Source organism: Ictidomys tridecemlineatus, chromosome 6, assembly GCF_052094955.1.
Source record: "Ictidomys tridecemlineatus isolate mIctTri1 chromosome 6, mIctTri1.hap1, whole genome shotgun sequence".
Classification (NCBI taxonomy): Eukaryota; Metazoa; Chordata; class Mammalia; order Rodentia; family Sciuridae; genus Ictidomys; species Ictidomys tridecemlineatus.
Genome location: NC_135482.1, coordinates 12,902,937 through 12,923,014, shown reverse-complemented (window position 1 = coordinate 12,923,014; position 20,078 = coordinate 12,902,937). Strand labels below are relative to the sequence as shown.

Below are 20,078 nucleotides of genomic sequence, written 5' to 3'. Positions count from 1 at the left end.
CCAGGGAACCAAAAGAGGTCGGCCTGGATTCCTCCGTGCATGATCCTGCCCGCAGCTCTTGACACGCAGCTGCAGAGGGTGGATGCGAAAAATCTGGGGAGGAGGGAGGCAGGAGAGCTGGGAGGCGGGTCCGCATGGGTTTTGGCAGGGTTCCTTGGAGGCTTTGTTCTGGCAGATTAGAGAGTCAGATGGGGAGACGAGGGCTCCCCTCAAGCAGGACTGAAAGAGCTTAGAGAACGTGAGACCCCAGCCCTGCCCGGCCTCTGATGCCAGGTGGGCAGACCCCCTGCCCCCAGCTGCTAACTCCACAGCCTCTGACCCTTCCCTTGGGCAAACCTCGAGTGTGCGGAGACCCGTGGGTGTGTGGTGAGGGGTGCAGGCGCCAGAACGTGGAGGCAGCTCATTGCAAACCCAGACTTGGGGGTTAGCTGGGGCTCAGGCACTGGGCCTAGTGCAAAGGTGGAAGTTTCCAGAACTGGCCGCTGTAATTGGTGGGGACCTTATCTCTCATCAGGACCATGAGAAAGCTGTCCACTTTGCCAAGAGCTGTTGTTTGTGCAGGCTCTCGGGCAGGCTGCAGGGGACAACACGTGGGGGACATTATGTCCCAGCTGGTCCCAAGAGAACCCTGGAGGACACGTGCTGGTCATGAGCTTTGCACGTCCTGACTAGGAGCAGGACAGATCTGCTGGGCGGTCAGAATGCTCGGCCCCTTCCCTCAGCGGTTTGTCTAATCAAATAAGCAAAAGCAGGGTCTGGCTTTTGAAGCTGCAGCTGGAAGGCTCTCTGGCCCCCAGCCCACAGGGAACCGCCCTCCCGCCCCCCACTCTCCTAGGCCGAGACTCTATGGGGTAGGCGGAGTCCCGCTGGATGAGAATGGCCTGCTTCTGAGCAGGGCTCTGGGCCAGCCTGAACCACCACCACTGCTCCTGAGAGAAGACACTGGGCAGAGCAGGGACCAAACCGTCCACTCTTCTCCTCCCCGACTTTGGAATAACTGGTTTGAAGCTAACTTTTACTCAGTGCTGTCTGCCAAGTGCTATTCAAAGTCATCTAATTCCCAAAGCCACAGGTGAACCCACTGAGGCCCAAGGAGAATAAGGAAATTTCCAAGTGGCTAGAATATGTCAGGGACAGGACTCAAACTGTCAGTCCACGGAACCTGCCTTTATCACTCATCCCCCGGGACACTGGTTGGATCAGGTGACCTTTGGTGTCCTCTCTTATCCTGATTTTCTATGGTTCTCTGGTTTCAGGATATTAGAAACCTAGTCTGAGCCTCTCAAATTTGCCAAACCCATTCTCAGTCTTCTGTGACTGCAGGCACAATATGCCTATCCATCATCAGACGATTATTATAAAGGGAAGACGAGTCCATGGGTAGAATCTACCTTCGCCATATTGTTATTTTCAGAATCAACCCCCAGCACGCCGTCCTGTGTCTGTCAGGCCGGGTTTTCTGTTCTGTAGCCACAGCTGTCCTGGGTGTGAGCCATGTTAAAATCCGGGCTCCTTCAGACGGGAAGAGTGGGGAGGCCCAGCTGATTGCCATGAGCGTTTCAGATCTCTGGACCCTCCACAGGGTCTTGACTCTGCCCATAAAGCAGAGCGAGAAAGGAGGGACAGACCCAGAACAAGCCGAGGTTCTCATCGTCTGGGCCGCAGGGACCCAAGGACCTAAGCAAGTGCTCAGCGGGAACCTTTGCCCAAACCGCGAGGAACACTTGCACCAACGCGAGAACTTGCTGGGCACAGGAGTAAGGGCGGGGTGTTCTTTGCGGGCCACACTGGATGGCTGCAGCAGCAGGTCCTCTTTCAGCCAGCCAGGGGCCATCCTGACCTGACGCCCTGCTGACCCCCATGGCCTAATTAAACACCGAGTGTGGCCAGCACTTTGGCCGTGTTGCCTTGTGTACCTGTGAGGCCTTCAGAGAGAAGACGGGCTCAGAAAGGAGACATCGGAAGCCATTATGGTTCTACTTAAAAAATCATTAAAGGCTTAGGTAGAAATCTTTGCATTTTGTGTTTATGAGGCTCCTCTGGAGGCACGATCCTAACGCCTTCTCCAGATGCTCAGGAGAATCAACAACGTGGGGAACTCTAGGCCTGAGTTCAGCTCTCACCAGCCACACCGAATTTCTGTCTCCCAAACCCCTGAGGTCCAGTGGGAGACTTTAGGATGGTAAGGGTCCTTGTGACCTTCTACCCTTGCCCGCCAGCCACTGGTTAAGAGAAGACCAGGCGGCAATCAGCCCATCAGACCGAGTGCAGGCATGAAGGAGGCACCAACGTGGGGGGTGTGTGTCTGGCTGTGTATTAATGATCATAAGTAGATTAATAACGCATGCCAGGGACTCAAGTAGGGACATTGTCCTATTGTAAAGCCCTGGGACAGGCCCAGAGACCACAAGTGGCCCAGGGCCTGAGCACTCTGAGACCCAGCCTGGGTGCCCAGCCCGCCCTCTGCGGCTCACATGGAGGATACGGTTGCCTGGGCACATGGGGGCCTGCTGACTCTTGTGGACCAACCCGGAATTGCAGAGTGGATTAAGCCTCTGTGACAGTCCCCGGGTCTCTGGGCGCACACTGACAAAGGAGCCATAAATGGAAATGGCATTTGCTGTAGCAGAAGCCCCGGGTCCTAAGCTTCCCAGGCTTCGGAGAAGAGGCGCAGGATGAGGGTGAAGAGCGTGGACTCCGCGGTCCACTGTGTAGACTCTGTGGCCTTGGAAAGGCCACGGGACCCTCCTGTGGCTCCTGCTCCTCCTCGGTACCAGGGCAGGATGAGCCACCTCACGGGGCCTTATGGGCATTAGATGAGTTGGGACCACAGCAGACGCTCCTAACCTCGGCGCTGTGGCCGGACGGCTCTCCTGTCCCTCCCTTCTCATGACAACCCAACGCATCTCCAGTCATTGCCAGGTTCCCTCCCGTTTCCAAGGAGGGAGCGGTGCCTCCATTCAAGAGCCACTGTATTAGATCAGGTCGTAGATGAAAGTGGTGGGGTGTCAGCGCTCGCGTACGGTTCCAGTTAATCATGATTAAAGGCTGAGATAGAAACCTTGGCATTCTGTAAACATGTTTATGCGGCTCCTCTGGAGTCACCCTCCTCACGCCTCCGCCAGGCGCTCAGAAGAACACAAACATGGGCTCCCAGGCCGGGGTCCAGGTCTCCCCAGCCACAGAGGATCTCTGCGTGTCGTCTGCCGTGTGGGATTCATGTTCTCAGGACACCCTTGCACCTTGGTACCTGAGAAGCGTCAGGGATGTCCTGCAAATGCTGGTTGGCTGCCCGTCCCCTCGGAGCTCGGGGCTGTGGCGGGAAAGGCAAGGGGACCCGTTTCGGAGCATTTTCTTTAGATTTATGAAAAGGTGCTGGGAATTGAGAAATATGTGGCTGGAGGGATGTTGTGGGGCAGCTGGGATGGGGAATGGGACTGGCAGGACCCCGTCCCCGGGGAAGGCACAAACTAACTCAGAAGAAAGGGCAGGTGGCCTCCTCTGGGTGAAGGGGGTCCTGGGTGGGTAGGTCTATGACTTAGTGTCTGCAGAGGAGGACCCTGTCCTTTATCTCAGATTATGGCATGCTGCCTGGGCCCTGGGTCTCTTCTCACGACGTCCTCTCTGCCCACAGATGTACCGAGGCTTCACCAAGATGCCCCACGTCCAGTACATCCACACGGAAGCCTCCGAGAGTCTCTGTGGCCTGAAGCTGGAGGTCAACAAGTACCAGTACCTGCTGACAGGTAATGGCCACAGGAGCACCGAGGCCGGGGGGTCTTGGAGCTGACGGGTCTGGGGAGCTGACTCGGGGTCCTGGGGATATTAGCCTGGGTCCCGTGATCCCGAGGAGTCCCACTGTTGAGTCCAGAACTGTTCCTCAGCTGGACAGGGCCTTTGGTGGCTCCGACACCGGGGCCGGGTTTCAGGTCATCCTGGGCCCTCTCCATCTCTAGTTTCTCAGCTTTGCCGTGAGTGCAGATTCTGTCCCACGGCACCTTGCAGACAGCCGGTCAGGCCTTGGTCTGAAGGTCGTGACCTTGGGGCAGTCGGTGCAGCAACAGGAAAAAGCAAACCCACAGAAGGGGAGCAAGGAGTCGGGCTCTAGGCCTTGTTCTGAGGCCCAACGGTTCTGGTACCTTGGACCACGGGCTCAGCCTCTTGGGTCTCATCTCCTGTGGAACAGGGGGCCACGGCCGACTCTAAAGGGGTTGGGGGAGGTGAAATAGAATCGTGGGTCTGATGACTGCCCAGCACGGTGCCTGGCCATAGGGCCCTCCCTCTGGCGGGCTCTGGACCCAGCAGCTCTCCTCTGACCCCCGCCTCCTCCCCAGGCCGCGTCTACGACGGCAAGATGTACACCGGGCTGTGCAACTTCGTGGAGCGGTGGGACCAGCTCACCCTGTCCCAGCGCAAGGGGCTGAACTATCGCTACCACCTGGGGTGCAACTGCAAGGTAAACCTGGGGCAACTGTACCGGGAATTAAGGGGATTAACATAGCAGCTCAATATCCGGTATACAGTAGGCATCAACAAACGTGAGTTAGCGTTACTTATGTTACCGCTAAAGGACTGGTGTGTTCGGCCATCCGCTGCAGTGGTCCTCGGGTCTGAATGTAGACTTGGAGCGGCACCAGGCCCGGATCCCCTCACTGTTGGTTGTATCTTATTGCAGATCAAGTCCTGCTACTACCTGCCTTGCTTTGTGACCTCCAAGAACGAGTGTCTCTGGACCGACATGCTCTCCAATTTCGGCTACCCCGGCTACCAGTCCAAACACTATGCCTGCATCCGGCAGAAAGGTGGCTACTGCAGCTGGTACCGAGGGTGGGCCCCCCCGGACAAAAGCATCATCAATGCCACCGACCCCTGAGCCCAGACCCAACCCCGCCTCACCTCCCTCCCTTCCCGCTGAGCTTCCCTCGGACACTAACTCTTCCCAGATGATGACAATGAAATTAGTGCCTGTTTTCTCGCAAATTTAGCACTTGGAACACTTAAAGAAACGCCTGTGCTGTCTATGGAGTTGATTTGGACTATCCTCCTGGCCCCCTGCACCCTTCTCCTTGGTTTTGACATCACCCACTTCCACCTGAGAGTTTCTGGCCCATGCCTATCTTCGTGATAGATAGATAACGTCTATTTTTGTAGGAAAACAGAAATCGAAAAACCTACCACATCCGGGCATTGTAATCCCTGCTCCACTCTCTTCTCTCCCACTTGACCATCTCCACACCCTCCTCCCCGCGTCCTCCTCCACCCACTTCAGAAAGGACACAGACAAAAGAAGCTGCCGGAAGGCCAGCTCTTTCTAGATCAGTCTAGGGCAGCACCAGGCAGACTCGGGGTGTGCGGAAGATCTTACACCCAGAGGACATGCTACTGCAGGTCCCAGCCAGACTGCCCGTCCGAGTCTGCCAGCCAGAGTGCGGGAGGGAGGAGCCGACTTCAGGGGAGGGTCTGAGACACGCGCACACGCGGTGCTCCCAGCCCTGTGATGCTTGGGTTGACCAGATGTTTCTGAGCCTGGAGCGAGTAGCCAGGCCAGAAGACAGAGCTTTCTCGGTTGGTGACGACTTACACATCGGCCTGCAGTCAGGAGGCACCTCTCTTCCTTGTGCACAAGCTCAGGTGAAAGACTGAGATGAATGTCCTTCTTCGCCCCCACCTCCCTTAAGATGTCCCGGGAAACTCTTTGGGAGGTCTGGCCCGGAGCTTGCCTTGATGTACATCAGAGAAAGACACACACTTTGCGCTATCCACAGATATAGCCATGTAGATTTGGGTAGAGATTACTGTTTCCAAAGTAGAGTTTAGCTCACCTGGGGGGGGGGTGTGTTTGTATCCACATTTGCATATGCCCACATGGGGACATAAGCTAATTTTTTTACAGGACACAGAATTCTATTCAATGCTGTTAAATACGCCAATAGTTTAATCTCTATTTTGTTGTTGTTGCTTGTTTGAAGAAAATCATGACATTCCAAGTTGACTTTTTTTTTTTTCATTTTAATTAAAATTTGAAATCCTGAACATCTTCAGCACCCTCTCTTCCCTATAACTGGGGTCCTCTGACTTCTGTCCTGCTCCTTTTCTTCTGCTCTGTGTTTGGGGACTGTCACATAAACTGCCTCGCTAGCTTGGCAGGTGGCAGTGGAGTTTCTGTGGGTCAGGGGCCGTGGGACAGCTGCAGAGCGTCCGGCCTCCGCCAGGTGCCCACCTCTCTTGGGCTTCTTCCCGGCTCCCTGGTGGGTGGATGCCACCTGCTCAGGTCCTCGCCTCATGGAGATTATGTGGGTGGTCCCCAGAGAAGCCCCACTCTGGAATCAGCTGTAGGGTTTTTGTTGTGGTTTTTTTGGGGGGGAAATAAAACTATAATATAAATTCTCCTATTAAATAAAATTATTTTAAGTTTTGAGTGTCAAAGGCGAGATGCTGAGAGTAGGAGATGATGTATATCGTTCAGAGCTGGGGATGGTAGGATGGTGACCTTTAACCTGATCGCTCTCTGTCCCTTTCTTCAGATTATGGGTATTTATCGTCTATTAGGATTTGTATCTTCAGTTTATTCCACTCTAGGAAGCAGAGCTGCCCGTTGTAACAAGAGGAAAAACAAAGAACAGAAGTAGACAAGGAGCTGTAGTGTCTCTCCCACACACAAATACCCAGGCAGGAGGGGAGAGGCGGAACTCGGGGTGGGTTTCCGTGAGATCATTTCCCCTTGTGGTCATGCCATTCGGCCAGGGGGATGCGGGAGGCTTGGCCTTCTCTGTGGGGCAGCGCGAGCAGGAGGAGCTGAGGCCAGCACACGAGTGAGTGGTCTCCAAGGGGTGAGCCACAGACTTGGTTTGGGATCATCCCTTTCAAGCTCAGAGTCTCGCGAGGTGAAGCTCCTGACCCAGCGCACACGAGTGTCCCCCCACAAGTGGACATCAGCCTCTCCTTCTGGGAGGTGTCTGGCCATTCCCGGTCCCTGTGGTGGTCACCCCTACTGACATAAAAAGGGACTTGGGGTGAGGCCTGATCATGAAGCACCTGAAGTGTCCCTGCTGAGCGAATCAGTTGGCCAAACTGTGGCCCCGTCGGCTGGGCCCTGGTGGGGAGGTCCTGGGCAAGGAAGGGTGTTTTGCAAAGTGACGTTGTCAGAGGGCGGTTTTTGAGCTTTCTATAAGCTATAGCTTTGTTTATTTCACCTGTTCACTCACTGTATAATTTAAAGTCATTTATGTAGCCGAGACACTTCTGTATTTCCATCATATCGTGACTGTTTGATTTTGCTAAATCTTGTGTCATGTCTGTAATATGTGTACCTTGTGTCTAAGAGAAAAAACAATATGGAACCCACATGCCACCATTTTCCTGAATCAAATTCTACAGTGGAATCGAGGATAAAGTACTTCTACTTGGGCAGGCAGCGAGGTTGGCAAATTCGGGAAACTAGAAGGAGCTAGGATTGGGGACACTCCTCCCGTCCCCTCCCCAGGGATTCCCTGAGTACGAAGGAGAAGGAAACCGACCAAGTGCATTTCCTGTCCTTGTTTTTTTATCAGCTGGCCCTGGTCATCCCCTGCCAACTCCCATTCCTGTTCCCCTCAAGCCCTTTCAACCACCCCGTTGGGAAGCCATGATTTCTCCTGAAATTCCAGAGCCACGGGAACAGTGATCCCAACTTCTCTTTGCTTCCTCATCCAGGAAGCCCAGGCTGTTGCCTCCAGGCCAGAGCTCTGCCGTGACGTGATGGGGTAGATAAGAGTCCACCTCACTTCTTTACCATCCCCCACCCCAACCTGCCCCAGGGCAGCTGAGCTACCGCCCTAGAGCTCTGTGACCTGGGAATGGCTCCGTCCAGGAGAACTGTGGCCCCAGGAGTGTGTTCCCTTCCCTGCCTCAGCCCTTCCCCTTGGTCTTTTGCATGATGTTGGACAATGTGGATGGCCCCAAGATGGCACCCAAGGATTTGGCTCTTACCCACCTGAAGTCAAATGATCTGAGTATTTCCATCAGAGAGAAACATGAAAAAAAAAGATCTCCTGTCACAAGCACAACAAAGTAGGTCAGGGGGGCGCATATCAACAGCTTCCAAATCGGGCTCTTGGGAGCCAAGAAGTGAGGAGAACTGCGTCATGCCCCCGGGGCGGGGGGCTTCTGAGAGTCTCCCGATCCTCCACCTTCCCCTTTAGCCGGTCTGCTGTGCTGAACCCCAGAAGTGATGGAGAGAAACCACCCAGAGGGAAAATTAAAAAAAAAAGAGAAAACCCTGTCCGGAAGGAATGTATTTGTTGCTAAATTTTGTAGCATTGTTTACAGTTTTCCTCCATGTTATTTATGAATTTTATATTCCGTGAATGTATATTGTCTTGTAATGTTGCCTAGTGTTCACTTTTTACTGTGTGTCCTTTATTCTAAACAGTAAAGTGGTTTTATTTCTATCACACACCCCCAGTCTCTTGCCTTTTTGTTTACTGTCCGCCTTGGGGGCCCTGGAAGTCTGTCCTGCCTGCCCCCGTCCAGGCCCACGCACCCTCCCACCCTCCACACCTGGGCACCCCTGCCCCAGGCCTTTCCCTTAGTGGGAGGAATTTCGGGGAGGCGTCCCAGGTTCCCTTGTGGTGGCTGACCCGGCTTGGTCTTTGTCCCCTCCTGCGATTGCTAGAGTTGTTCCTACTTCTGAAGTGTCCGGGTCTCATCTCATCACCTAGGGGCGCTGCAGGTAGCCAGCCCGGGGCCTGGCTCAGCCTCCCGTGTTTTCCTCCTAAGCATCACCTCCCATGGAGAAGCAGGAGCGGGGAGGCCCCGTGACAAGTGGAGATCCCCTCCAGAGCTGATAGCGGGACAGTCACCCTCGGGAGCTCACTGGCCCAGCCGTCACCCCTCCCTTGACAGAGTTCCAGGTTATAGCTTCTTCTCCTAAATAAGAAGGTCCTCGACCCACTCTGTACATGCCTGGCCCAGCATTCATACACACGATCCTCTGGGATCTCCACAAGCCGTGAGATTTCCCACTACCCAGGTTTCCTAGTGGAGGGAGACCAAGGCTCACAGAGATCCAAATGCAGTCCAAGGTCCAGCACAAAGACCAAGCTGGAATCCAGACTCAGGCTGGCCCGAGAAGAAGCCCTGAATTTTCTCCCTTGTGTTCACACTTGATTGGAACCCACGGGCTTCCACGTGGGTCTTTAGGCACACGCCCGATTCTGGATCAGGCTCAGGGAAAGAAAATCACTGGGAAACTTCCACTTGGTGACCAGCTCCCACTGTCGGTGTCTCCAACAGGGATGCCCAGCTTGGCCCTCCACAACCAGGCCACAGTCCCCAGGGTACAAGGTACACTGTTCATTATCCTGTTCTTCAGAACTCGAGATTCTCAAAAGGCCAAGTCCAGGGCTATGGCCTGCGTTCCCTTGACTAGTTTAACAAGACCACCGACCGGGCAAGAGGTACGTCTCGGGCTGCTTCCAGATGCCCGGAACTCTTCACCTACCTCCGAGCTAGCCGGCTCAAAACCACATCAACCTCTCCCGCCAGGTACCTTCCGAGTGGGAGGCAAGACCAGCCACTCTGACCCGAGTCCCCAACTGCTTCCCAGAGACAACCTCAGGCACATGCAAAAGTTGGAAAACACAGAACACACAAGAAATCACCTTTCAGTAATCAGTGCAGACGAAATATCACCGCTTTTATTAAAATCAGAGTTGACACCAGGCCCTGGCAAGTGCCCTAGTGTAAGCTGCAAGCTGCACAGACACACCTCTTCCCCTCTCCTCAGCCTCCGGCTCCAACATTCCAGCTCCCCGACTTGTTGACCATTTCCAAAGCCACAAGGACGGCTGTTCACCCCGTCACGTGCCCACAGCCAAGTGAGGAAAGCAGGACGTTCCCCCAGGACCCTGCGGTTCTTCCTCGGTCCAGGCAATCAGAGAGCCATCCCCAAGCCCAACGTCCCTGTCCAAAGAGGCCGAGGACATAGACACCCGTATCTGCTCCATATCACCAAAAGAAACAGAGTAGAGACGGCGACTCACCATTGGCTTGTGGTTGGGGAAGAACGTTTGCTCCACAAGAGGGAACTTCTCAGGGCCCAGGGAGTGGAAGATCTTAATGAGCTGCGAGAACTATGGATGGAAAGGGAGAGAGCGTTGGTCGCTGTTTTCACCTGCTAAGGGAAACCACCCACTTGGTCCTGGGTGTCAGCTTTCCCCACCCCTAGACAAAAGGCAGCTTCCTTGGCTGGACAGTCGTCCTCTCCAGCACCTGGCTGCATCCACCCCTCCATTCCTGCCCAAGGACCAGGAAGCAGGTGGATCTCTGGGTTCAGCACAACCACATTTAATGGGCACTTACTACATTCTCAGCATTCCACCCAGGGTCCTCGTCCACAGCACAACCTGCTGGCTGGCCTTCATGCCACCCCCGCTCGCAATGCCTTTCTTTCTAGAGAGGCAACACCCACCGTGGGGTAGTTTTTGGTGTAGACACTGGATCTAGCATTCCTGAGTACAAAACCTTGGTCTGTCACTCACAAGCTGTGTGAGTTGGGAGGCCCCTGAAGGTGCCTGAGGTTTGATTTTCTCAGTGGTAAGGAGGGGTCCTACCTCATTGCAGTGTTAAGGATTCATGTCAGAGCAGCGCCTGGCCCCTGGGAGCCTGGAACGTTAGGCGCTATTATGGACACACATTTTTCTCTGCTTTTACAACCCACTTGTTTCCAACGGCTCAGGCCACGTCCCCTCCCACTGTGCTCTCCTGCCTGTGCATTTCCCCACTGGAGGGAAGATTAGCATCTCTCAGGCTTCATGCCAGAACTGGGCCCCACTACGGGGACCACCAACTGCACCTGGGGGACAGACTGCAGGTGCACATTTGGGACGCTGATGTCTTGCTGGAGTAGAGCATGAGGGTTCTGGGATCTGGAAACCGGTTGGAGTGGGGAGGGAGGGTGCCTGGAGCAGATGACTCATGGTATCTAAGATTCAGGTGCCACTATTCGGCTACCAGTTACTACTAGGTATGCAGGCTTGGGTTTCCTCATCCGTACAATGGAGATATTAACAGCAGGGAGGGGAGTCAGCGTGGGGGCCGGGGAGGGCCTGGAGCAGTAAGAGGGCTCAGGTTCTCTGGGTGTGCAGTGAGGGCAGTGTGTGCTAAGAGCCTGGGAGGTTGCCAGGGCAGTGGCCTCAGGTGCAGGGGACAGCAACTGAAGAGTCTTGAGGGTGGTCCACCATAGGCTACCAGGACCCCCAGGCCAGACCAAGGAGCTTAGAATCCACCCAAAAGGTGAAGAAGAGCTTCAGGGAAGAACAATTTAGACTCTCAAAAGAAAGCAAGCTGGGTGCAGTGGCGCACGCCTATAATCCCAGCGGCTCTGGAGGCTCAGGCAGGAGGATCGTGAGTTCAAAGCCAGCCTCAGCAAAAGCGAGGCACTCAGCAACTCAGTGAGACCCTGTCTCTAAATAAAATACAAAATAGGGCTGGGGGTGGGGCTCGAGTGCCCCTGAGTTCAATCCCCGGTATCCTCCCCCAAAGAAAAGGAGCTGTGATTTGCTGCTGGGCGCAGGTGCTCAGGGGCTGGGGGCAAGCCTTATGCAGACTGGCTGGGGTCACCCCAGTACCAAGCCTAGACAGAGAGAACGGGCAGCACAGGAACTTCCTGCTTCAGCCCAGGATTGCTGTGCAGACTTTAGGTGGAGCCTGAAGGTGAGGTTCAAACTAGAGCCAAACGAGAGGGCTCCGGAGGCCTCAGCCACGATGTAGGGGGGATGATGTTGGGTAGGGGGTCCCTCGCGTCCCAGGTCAGGGACTAGAGTCCAGGGAGGGAGAGAAATTCTATGCAGGTTTTGGAGAGGCTACTTGCTCCGCAGGCTTGGGTTTCCTCGCCTGTACAATGGAGATGTTAACAGCAGCTACTCGTCGAGGTAGCTCTGAAGATAAAACGGGATCTTCACGCCAGGGGCTCAGAACCAAGCACAGTGAGTGCCAGAGAATCCAAGTTGTGACTCTCAGGACCACTGGGTGCAAAAACAAAGCAGATGAGCTGGTATTGAGGAACCTTTCCTAATAGTGGCACTTGCACCTTAGATGCAAAGAGGCTCAGTTAGGGCAGAAGGGGAGGGAGCCCAGGGATGGCTTTGGTGGTAAAGACTGTATACGATCAGTGCATGTCGCCCTTCCATAAAGATTGAGTGACAGTCAGCATAGACTTGTCCCCGGTACAACAGACAATGATAACCGTCACCATTTACTGAGAGTGTGTTGCGCCAGCCACCACTGTAAGCACTTTACGCTTTACGCGTATGAACTCAAAAGCAGACCAGAAAGCCTTTCATATTATCACCATTTTCCAAAGAAGGAAGAAGCTGAGTTCGGACAAGTGAAGCAGCCCTGCTTGAGGGCCCACAGCTCCAAAGTGGAGAGACCTGAGCTGGGCGGCCGGGCTGCAGAGCCCACGCCTCGGCCAATGCCCACCCCATCATGTGGCCTCAGAGAGACAGGGAGACGGGCCAACCCGACGGCCCCGAGCCGCACAGAGCACCTTCTGTATACACAGCCTCGGCTTCCCTGTCCTCTGTCCTCCTCTATGTCCCCCTTGGTACTTATCGCAGGGCATAGCGCCTCGTTGACATGTTTACGAAGGCACTTCAAGTGCCGGAGCCCTTTGGAATGTGAGATCCGCAGGGTGGGCAGGGGCTGGGGTCTGATTCCTTCCCCGATGTGTTTCTGGGACTTTGGACAGTCCCCGGAACACAGTACACACTCAAAAATCATTTGTGGCGCCTCTGAATTCCTTCTGGTAAGGGAGACAGATAGTTCGTGAATGAACAGATATGGTTCCAGGTGCAGATCAGAACTGGGGCGGGGGACAAAAAGCAGAGTAAGGGAGGGGGGAGTGGGGGGCTGGCTGTTCTAGGAGAAGCCGTCTTGGTGGTATTTGGATGGAGGCTCAAACAAATCAAGTGAATGAATGAAACTAATGAGTCACGGGGAGAAATCAAGTCTCCGGGGCGGAAAGCAATGGCTTTAAGTCCTGTCTCCGCTACTGCTTGGCTGAGAAACCCTGGGTGGGTTCCTTACCAGGTAGCATGGTTTTCTGTTCTATAGCAAGTGCTCACTAAATGACGCCTGCTGTTAGCAATAGTGATCCCGCCATGATGGGATGCTGAGAACAGTAAATTGCCGCTTTGGGATTGATGCTAGGACCTCGCACTGTACCGTAATTTGCCATCCCGTAATATTTGTTAGGCAGCAATCTCAAGAGAACTCTCCAGAACGCTTTAAAGGAGATACTTTTCCCGACGGAAGCCACCATGGGGGTGAATGGGCCCATTTCAAGACGGGGAGGCCACCCGCTACCCCTCTGTTCCCACTACGTGGGCCTGGCCCGTCACCTACCACCCAGGGCTTGCTGCAGAAGTTGTAGACGGAGTAGAGGGAGTTGACGGCTGGCAGCCCTCCGTACTGGAGGCCGATGACCAGGCTCCGGTAGTCCTCTCCCAGGGCCATACTGTAGGCGTGCTGGCGGACCAGGATGAAGTCGGGCTTGAAGGATCTGCCGAGAGAGTGTCACCAATAGCATCAGCACAGGGTGGGGGGGAGCCTCGCTGGGGCACCAGGGCATGGGCTGTGGCTTGCCAGGCACAGGGCTGACCTGGTGTGGTCACTGCCTTGGGAGCTCTTAGCTCAGAGGGTGTGCGGGGCTGGGAGAGTGAGGATGAAGGTCAGAAGCAGATGCAGCCACTCATGTTTCAAGTTCAACACTGAAAACGCCATGTACTCTCTCTCTCCTGTGATTTTTTTACTGTGATTTTTGAAACCAGGAGAAAATGTATTAAATAATTCAGTAAATAGACCAGATTCTGTTGGCTGTGGGTGCTACACTGAATGTATCACCTGTGGGGAGACCAACTGCCCCCACAGTGGGTATTGTGGCCATCAGTTTTGCAGATGGGCACCCAAGGGTCAATGAGATCAAACACCTTGCTCAAAAAGACAAGTTGAAGGTGAACTGGGATGCAGTGGAGCATGCTTATAATCCCAGTAGCTTGGGAGGCTGAAGCAGGAGGATTGTGAATTCAAAGCCAACTCAGCAACAGTGAGGCCCTAAGCAACTCAGTGAGACCCTGTCTCTAAATAAAGTACAAAATAGGGCTGGGGTGAGGCTCAGTGGTTGTGTGCCCCTGAATTTAATCCCTGGTCCCCGCCCTGTAGGTGAGTGACAGGGCTGGTCTGGCTCTCAACCATTTCAGATCAAAGGTGTAGCAGTAGCAACCCCCAGAAGGTAGCAGGAGTATTCACGTAATGGTCAGATGTGTGCCAGGCTCTCTGCCAGGCCCCTCTGAGATGTGATTCTGGCAAAGGCTCAGAGCTGGGGCAGGTCTGGACCATTTGTCCAATTTATAGTTGGGCGTGCTGCAGCTCGGAGAAGTTAGCTGACCTTGAACTTGGGTCATCTGGCTCCAAGTCCGTACCCTTTTTACCTCATTGCAGGGCTCCTGGTGGATTTACATATGGTTTTATTCACACTGTCAAGGGTCAAACTATTTCTGGATTCCTTGCTTCTAAGTCACATGAAAAAAAACTCAGCCTCTTTGTAGATACGAGGCCTATGCTCCTCCTGGTGTGCATGATCAATCCACTTAGCTCTTCCGGAGCCAGGCCCTTAACTTCAAATAAATCGTGTCTCTTTAAAATAATTCAAATGTACGTTAAAAATAGCTCTCAAAGGGAAAGGACTGGTCCCCACGGAAGACAGAAGGAAAGAATGTGCAGGTGCGGATGATTCTCAAGTCACAGTGAGCGTGGTCCCCGCCGCATGCCCAGGGCCTGACACGGTGGCAGCAGGTGTGTAATGAATATGTGTTGAAGGGCTGGACAGTGAGCGGGAGCTTCACTCGCCTCAGTGCCAAGGGTGACACACCAAGGTCCCCTTGGCCAACTGGTAACTCGGGTGAAGGCAGCCACTTGGACAGTGGCATCCTCTTCCTGCAGGGGATGCCTAGTGTGTTCAGGGATGGCAGTGGGAAGAAATGGTGTGTGTGTGTGTGTGTGTGTGTGTGTGTGTGTGTCTCCAACATGGATCTGATGACAAAAAGGAGCACTTGTTTGTAAATGTAACCATTTTCTGCCTTTATCTGATTTTTTTTGGGGGGGGGAGAGAACTAGGGATTGAACCCAGGGCTTTGCAAATATGAGGCAAACACTTTGCCACTGAGCTACATCCCAGCTCCCTTTATCTGATATCAAAAAAAATCTATGGGAATGCTTTGACAACTAAGAGAAAATTTCTAATAACCCACTATACCGTATTTAATAAGCATCCATACTCTTAAATGATTTTATACTTTCTGCTAATTATGATTTCTGAATTTTTTTCACATAGTATTATTATATCAGTGTTTCTCCTGCTATCAAAATACCAGCAAATATATAGTTTCTGAGAGCTGCACAACAATCCACGGAACGACACGCCACAGTGAAGTGCCCAGTCACCTACACTGCCCACAAGGGGGTTTTCAATACTTCACTAGCCCGTAATTGCAGACAAATCAAGGCCAACATTTTAAACTATGCTTGTAAGACAGACTCTAAGTGGGATTAATGGATTAAAGGATATGAGTCGTTTTCAAAAAAATGTTTCTTTTTTATCTTTTAAGGTACTTTCCACCCATTTCCTACGAGACCGTCCGTCTCACAACAGTCTCATCAACACGGCGGTTTTGGGATACTGTGTTTTTTTGATCACGGACTTCCCCCGAGCTCCTCTGCATCTCGTTGTTGTTTCCGTTTGCATTGTTTGGACACTAGTTACAGTAAATTCTTTTTTTCTTAACCATCTGCCTTTTCTTTCCTGTTTCCATCTTTTCCTGTTTTAAAATAAAAGGGGGCCTTTTTTTTGCTCATTGATGAGTTTGAGTTTTGTTTTTCATCACTACGGAGAATGCTGAGTCCTTGCTGCGTGTCCAGGTCGGGGGGATTGGCGAGGATGATGGAGAAATTAGTTGCTCAGGCCGGGTGCCCAGTCTCTTCCCTTGAACCCAGCACCCAGGCTTCTCCATCCAGCCAGGGGACGGCTAAGTCCTGCATGTCACCCCCACCTCCGGGAATGTGTCCCCCAGCCGTTGCCAAGCCCGGACAGTGGACCAAAGGTGCCGACAGAGGTCGGGGATCCCGAGGTGGCTGGGACATGATCCCTGCTCCCACGACTCTGGCGACCCAGGCGGCTTTGCTAAGTGAGGGAAGGAGCAGGAGCGCGGGGGACATACTAGGACGCCAGGTGTGGGCGCAGCTTTTTCTGGGGGGTGGGTATGGGTAAGCGAGTGGGGGAGGCTTGGGTCTTGAAAGAAAAGCAGCAACTAGAGTGTGGGCAGGGGTTTGAGGGTGCTCCAGGTCCTGGTGGCACCTGTGACCAAGGGACGGGCTCTGTCACGGGGCTTAGTGGCCTGCGCTGGCTTTGGCTGGGTCTGCTCGTCTCCTCTCTCTGCCAGCAGAGCTCCATCAGAGGACCACATTTCCTTCCCTGGTCGGGAACTGAGTGAGGATTGAACCGCGGAGGCCCAAGGTGAGCTGAGGAGCCGGCTAAGGCCCAGAAGCAAGCTGGGCTGTCGGGGACCACCTTCCTGCTCCACGGAGGCGTCCCTTCAGTCCAAAGTGCTGGCTGGGAACAGAGACAGAGGCCCCGTCAACACCAGCAGAGCCTGAACCCTACTGAGCCGGAACCAGAGTTATCTTTCTCTTCTGAGCTGGGTGAGCTATGAAGGGACCCCCGCACCCCGTTTCCTGTTCCTCAGTAGGTTAAACCACGTCGGTTGCTTTCTACCAATATTGCTCTGATATCGAGAAGGGGCCAAGTTTCCAGATAGTTCCGTGGTTGGAGTACAGGTAGGATTTGGCAGCAAGAGATGAGGTTGGGCAAACAATTCCAGACACCCCAGTTAGGCCCCTTGATACTCCGCTCTGTCTGCCATGCCACTGGCCCAACCCTGTGTCTCTCATGCCTGGGCCAAGGAGGTCCCCTTCAGTCCCACACAAGAGGCCACTTCCTGGTTGAAGACTTTCACCGTTTTCTCTCTCTCTCTCTCTCTCTCTCTCTCTCTCTCTCTCTCTGTTGTTATTTCAGCTTTGGATTTAATAGGACTCTGTCAGTTGGGTTCTTGATCCCAGGTATTTCTCAGAAGTGGCTGCTGGCACGGCAGAGGACGCCAAGGAGGATGGGTAACTAAACGGCAAGGACGGGACCGGTGACTCATGGTGGGGATTATGGCAGGCTCCAGGAAGCGTCGAGAGGCAGGGGGCCAGAGGCTGAGTGACTCGTAGCCGTTGGAGAAGTGTCATAATTCCCTCAACTATGCAGAGGCCGCAGTAGCAAGAAGGGATCTTGGCGGGGCTTTGCCTGGTACCTGAGTTAATGAGCAGAAGCCCTCATTATTCTCAGCCGCTTGACTGCGATTTTGTCACTGTCCCCCGTCCTTCACGATCCCAGCCGGCCAAGAGGGATGATCACGCTGATTGGGGTCACCTGCTGGCTCCTGGTACTCAGATCAGACCCCAGCCAGGCCCTGGGGAGGTTCCAGACTCTGACCTTCCTGTGTTCCAGCAGAGAGACGTCACGCTTTCTTTAACCGTCTTCCCGCTTCCCTGGACTTCTGTCCTTTAACGCAACCTGTGGTACCACGTCTAGTGGGAGTCACCCAGGAGGCCGAGCAAAACAGCAGCAGGAGGAGGGCAACCCATCTGCAGGGTCTCCAGGGTCCCCAAGGCTTCCCATCACGCCACCCCGCTGCAAGAAGACACCAGAGGAAACGGGCGCGGTGCAGATGGAGGGCTGGGCCTGACCATATGGAAGGACTTTGGGAAGGAGCGAAGCTTCCCGCCAGCCAGCCTGGGGGCTGTAAGAGATTAGTCCAGGCTGAAAAGAAACGAGGTGGCAGCCAACCAAGAATCTGAGGAAGAGCAGACGAGGGGAGGCCACCTCCAAGCTGTGCGGACGGGCGGCAGGGCAGCTTCCAGCTGCAGGCCGGAGGGGAAGGGGCCCCGTGGGGACGGCAGGCAGCCGGGCTCTGTGATGAATCCCGGGCCCTCTCTGCAGAGTACTGGGAGGTTAATAAAACCCAGATGCGAGTTGCTAGAGGAAGTGAATTCCTCATCTCCCGTCTCGGCCCCAGGATCTCGGTGTCTTAATCCGGATCAGTTCCTTCCCTTTCATGTCAGACAAGGAGTCCCCCCGACTCCAGCCTCTTCCTCTTTCACCCTGGAGAGATCCTGCCTGTTACGGTTTGAATTGTGTCCCACCCGAAAGACAGGTTGAAGTCCTGAGCCCTGTGGCCCGCGAAGGTGACCTGATTTTGGAAATAAGGCCTTTGCAGATGTGGTCAAGCGAAGATGGGGACGCGCTGGAGCCGAGTGTGCCTAATCTAATGACCGTGCCTTTATAAGAGGGGAATCGGGACGAGGACAATACCCAGAGAGGAAGAGGAGAATGTCATGAGATGAAGGAATGAGTCAGAGATCACAGTCCTGTGTCTGGGATCCAGGGAACGCTTTGGCAACTCTCAGACGCCAGCAAGAAGCAAGAAAGATTCTGCCCTGGAGCTTCCTGCCGACACCTCAGTTTCCAGCTTCTGGCTTCCAGGATTCTGGGAGAGTGGATTTCTGTTGTTAAAGCCACCCAGCCCTGGCACTGTGTTCTGGCAGTCTCCGGAACCAAATCTACTGTGCGACCCCAATATTCATTCTGCTTAGCAGCTTCACGGCTTTCTGGCTTTCCCATCCACAGTCCTTTTCTCCAGTGGCCAAAAGAGCAGTTGTCTTCGTCTGTTGAAGCTACTATAGCAAAATGCCCCAGGCTGGGTGGCTTATGAACAACAGAAGCTGATTTCTCATGGTTCCCGAGGCTGCAAAGTCCAAGGTCAAGGCACCGGCAGATTTAGTGTCTGCTGAAGGTCTACTTCCTGGTTCATGGTTGATGTCTTCTAGCCGTGTCCCCGCCAAGCAGAAGAGACAGGGGAGCTCTCCTGGACCTCTTGATAAGGCCACGAATCCCACTCACGAGGACTCCACCCTCAGGACCTTGTCACGTTCCACAGGTCTCACCCGATACCGTCACAATGCGCGTCCCTCAGGCATAGCAAGCCGCAACCTCGGCCATAAGAAAACCTTTATTTCGAGGTTAAAAACGAACTGAAAGTTTGGGGATGTTCATTTTTACATGAAACTACGAGCAAATTGGCAAACCCATAAGCTCACAGAGGTTGTTTTTTTTTTTTTTTTTTGGAATAGAGGATCACTCAAAGGCCGACCTCATGATTTGAAGGGGAAGGTTGGAATAGGAAAAAGCAGTGAGGTTGTCGTCACTGTGGAAACAATGGAAGATGCAGAGTGAGGTCAAGTCGTGGAAAGTGCCACGGCCCAGGTTCACGTGACCTCGGACAACAGAAGGGAGAAACGGGTTGATGATTTCAGCAGTGACACATGTCGGAAGGAGAGATGGAAAACGGCTTGTCAGGTAAGGCGGTGAGACGACTGTGTGATTTCTTTTGAAAATTTTGTTGTAACCTGGTTTGAGCACTAACTGAGATTTCAGTTGGCACCCATTGGATAAATGGACGGACGGACGGGTGTGTGGATGGATAGACAGACAGGGAAACAAGTCTCCTCCTAGACCTTACCGCCCCATGAGCTCTCTCCTTCTTCCTTCCCTCTCTAGACCTGTTGGACAAGGCCGTCCGCGCCTGCCAGCCCTCGGCCACGCACCCCTCTCTGTGGTCCTCTCTGGTGGCCTCTTTTTCTCTCCAGTGAGATGGCACTGAGGTCCCTTATAAATGCCAAAGCCTCAGATCAAATGGCTTCCGTGTCCTCGCTCTCTCTGATTTCTCATCCTAGCTAACGTACAGTGACAACCTCGTCCGAGCCCTCTTTGGAGCCTGAAGAGGAAAACTGACAAGGAAACGGAGGCCGGGAACTATTCAGGAACTTGCCAAAGTGGCACAGCCATCGGGGGAAGAGACACGCAGCAGCCCCGCGGCCTGCTGACTCTGGAGCAGGGTTTCTCACATCAGCACTCTGCCTATTTTGGAGCTGGATGAGGT

At 53.8% G+C, this 20,078-nt stretch overlaps 2 protein-coding genes across 2 annotated transcripts in view; one reads left to right on the top strand and one right to left on the bottom strand.

Annotated features, from left to right (window-relative positions):
* Timp3 (TIMP metallopeptidase inhibitor 3) overlaps window positions 1–8,436 on the top strand; it is a 49,286-nt gene extending 40,850 nt beyond the window's left edge. The window contains exons 3-5 of the mRNA XM_005322316.4: window positions 3,635–3,746; window positions 4,335–4,456; window positions 4,676–8,436. Of these exons, the coding sequence (XP_005322373.1) occupies window positions 3,635–3,746; window positions 4,335–4,456; window positions 4,676–4,873 (432 nt within the window). The 3' untranslated portion in view covers window positions 4,874–8,436. The remainder of the gene's footprint in view (window positions 1–3,634; window positions 3,747–4,334; window positions 4,457–4,675) is intronic.
* Syn3 (synapsin III) overlaps window positions 1–20,078 on the bottom strand; it is a 424,399-nt gene that overhangs the window by 255,442 nt on the left and 148,879 nt on the right. The window contains exons 5-6 of the mRNA XM_078052454.1: window positions 13,387–13,543; window positions 10,023–10,112 (exon numbers count right to left, since the gene is read on the bottom strand). Of these exons, the coding sequence (XP_077908580.1) occupies window positions 10,023–10,112; window positions 13,387–13,543 (247 nt within the window). The remainder of the gene's footprint in view (window positions 1–10,022; window positions 10,113–13,386; window positions 13,544–20,078) is intronic.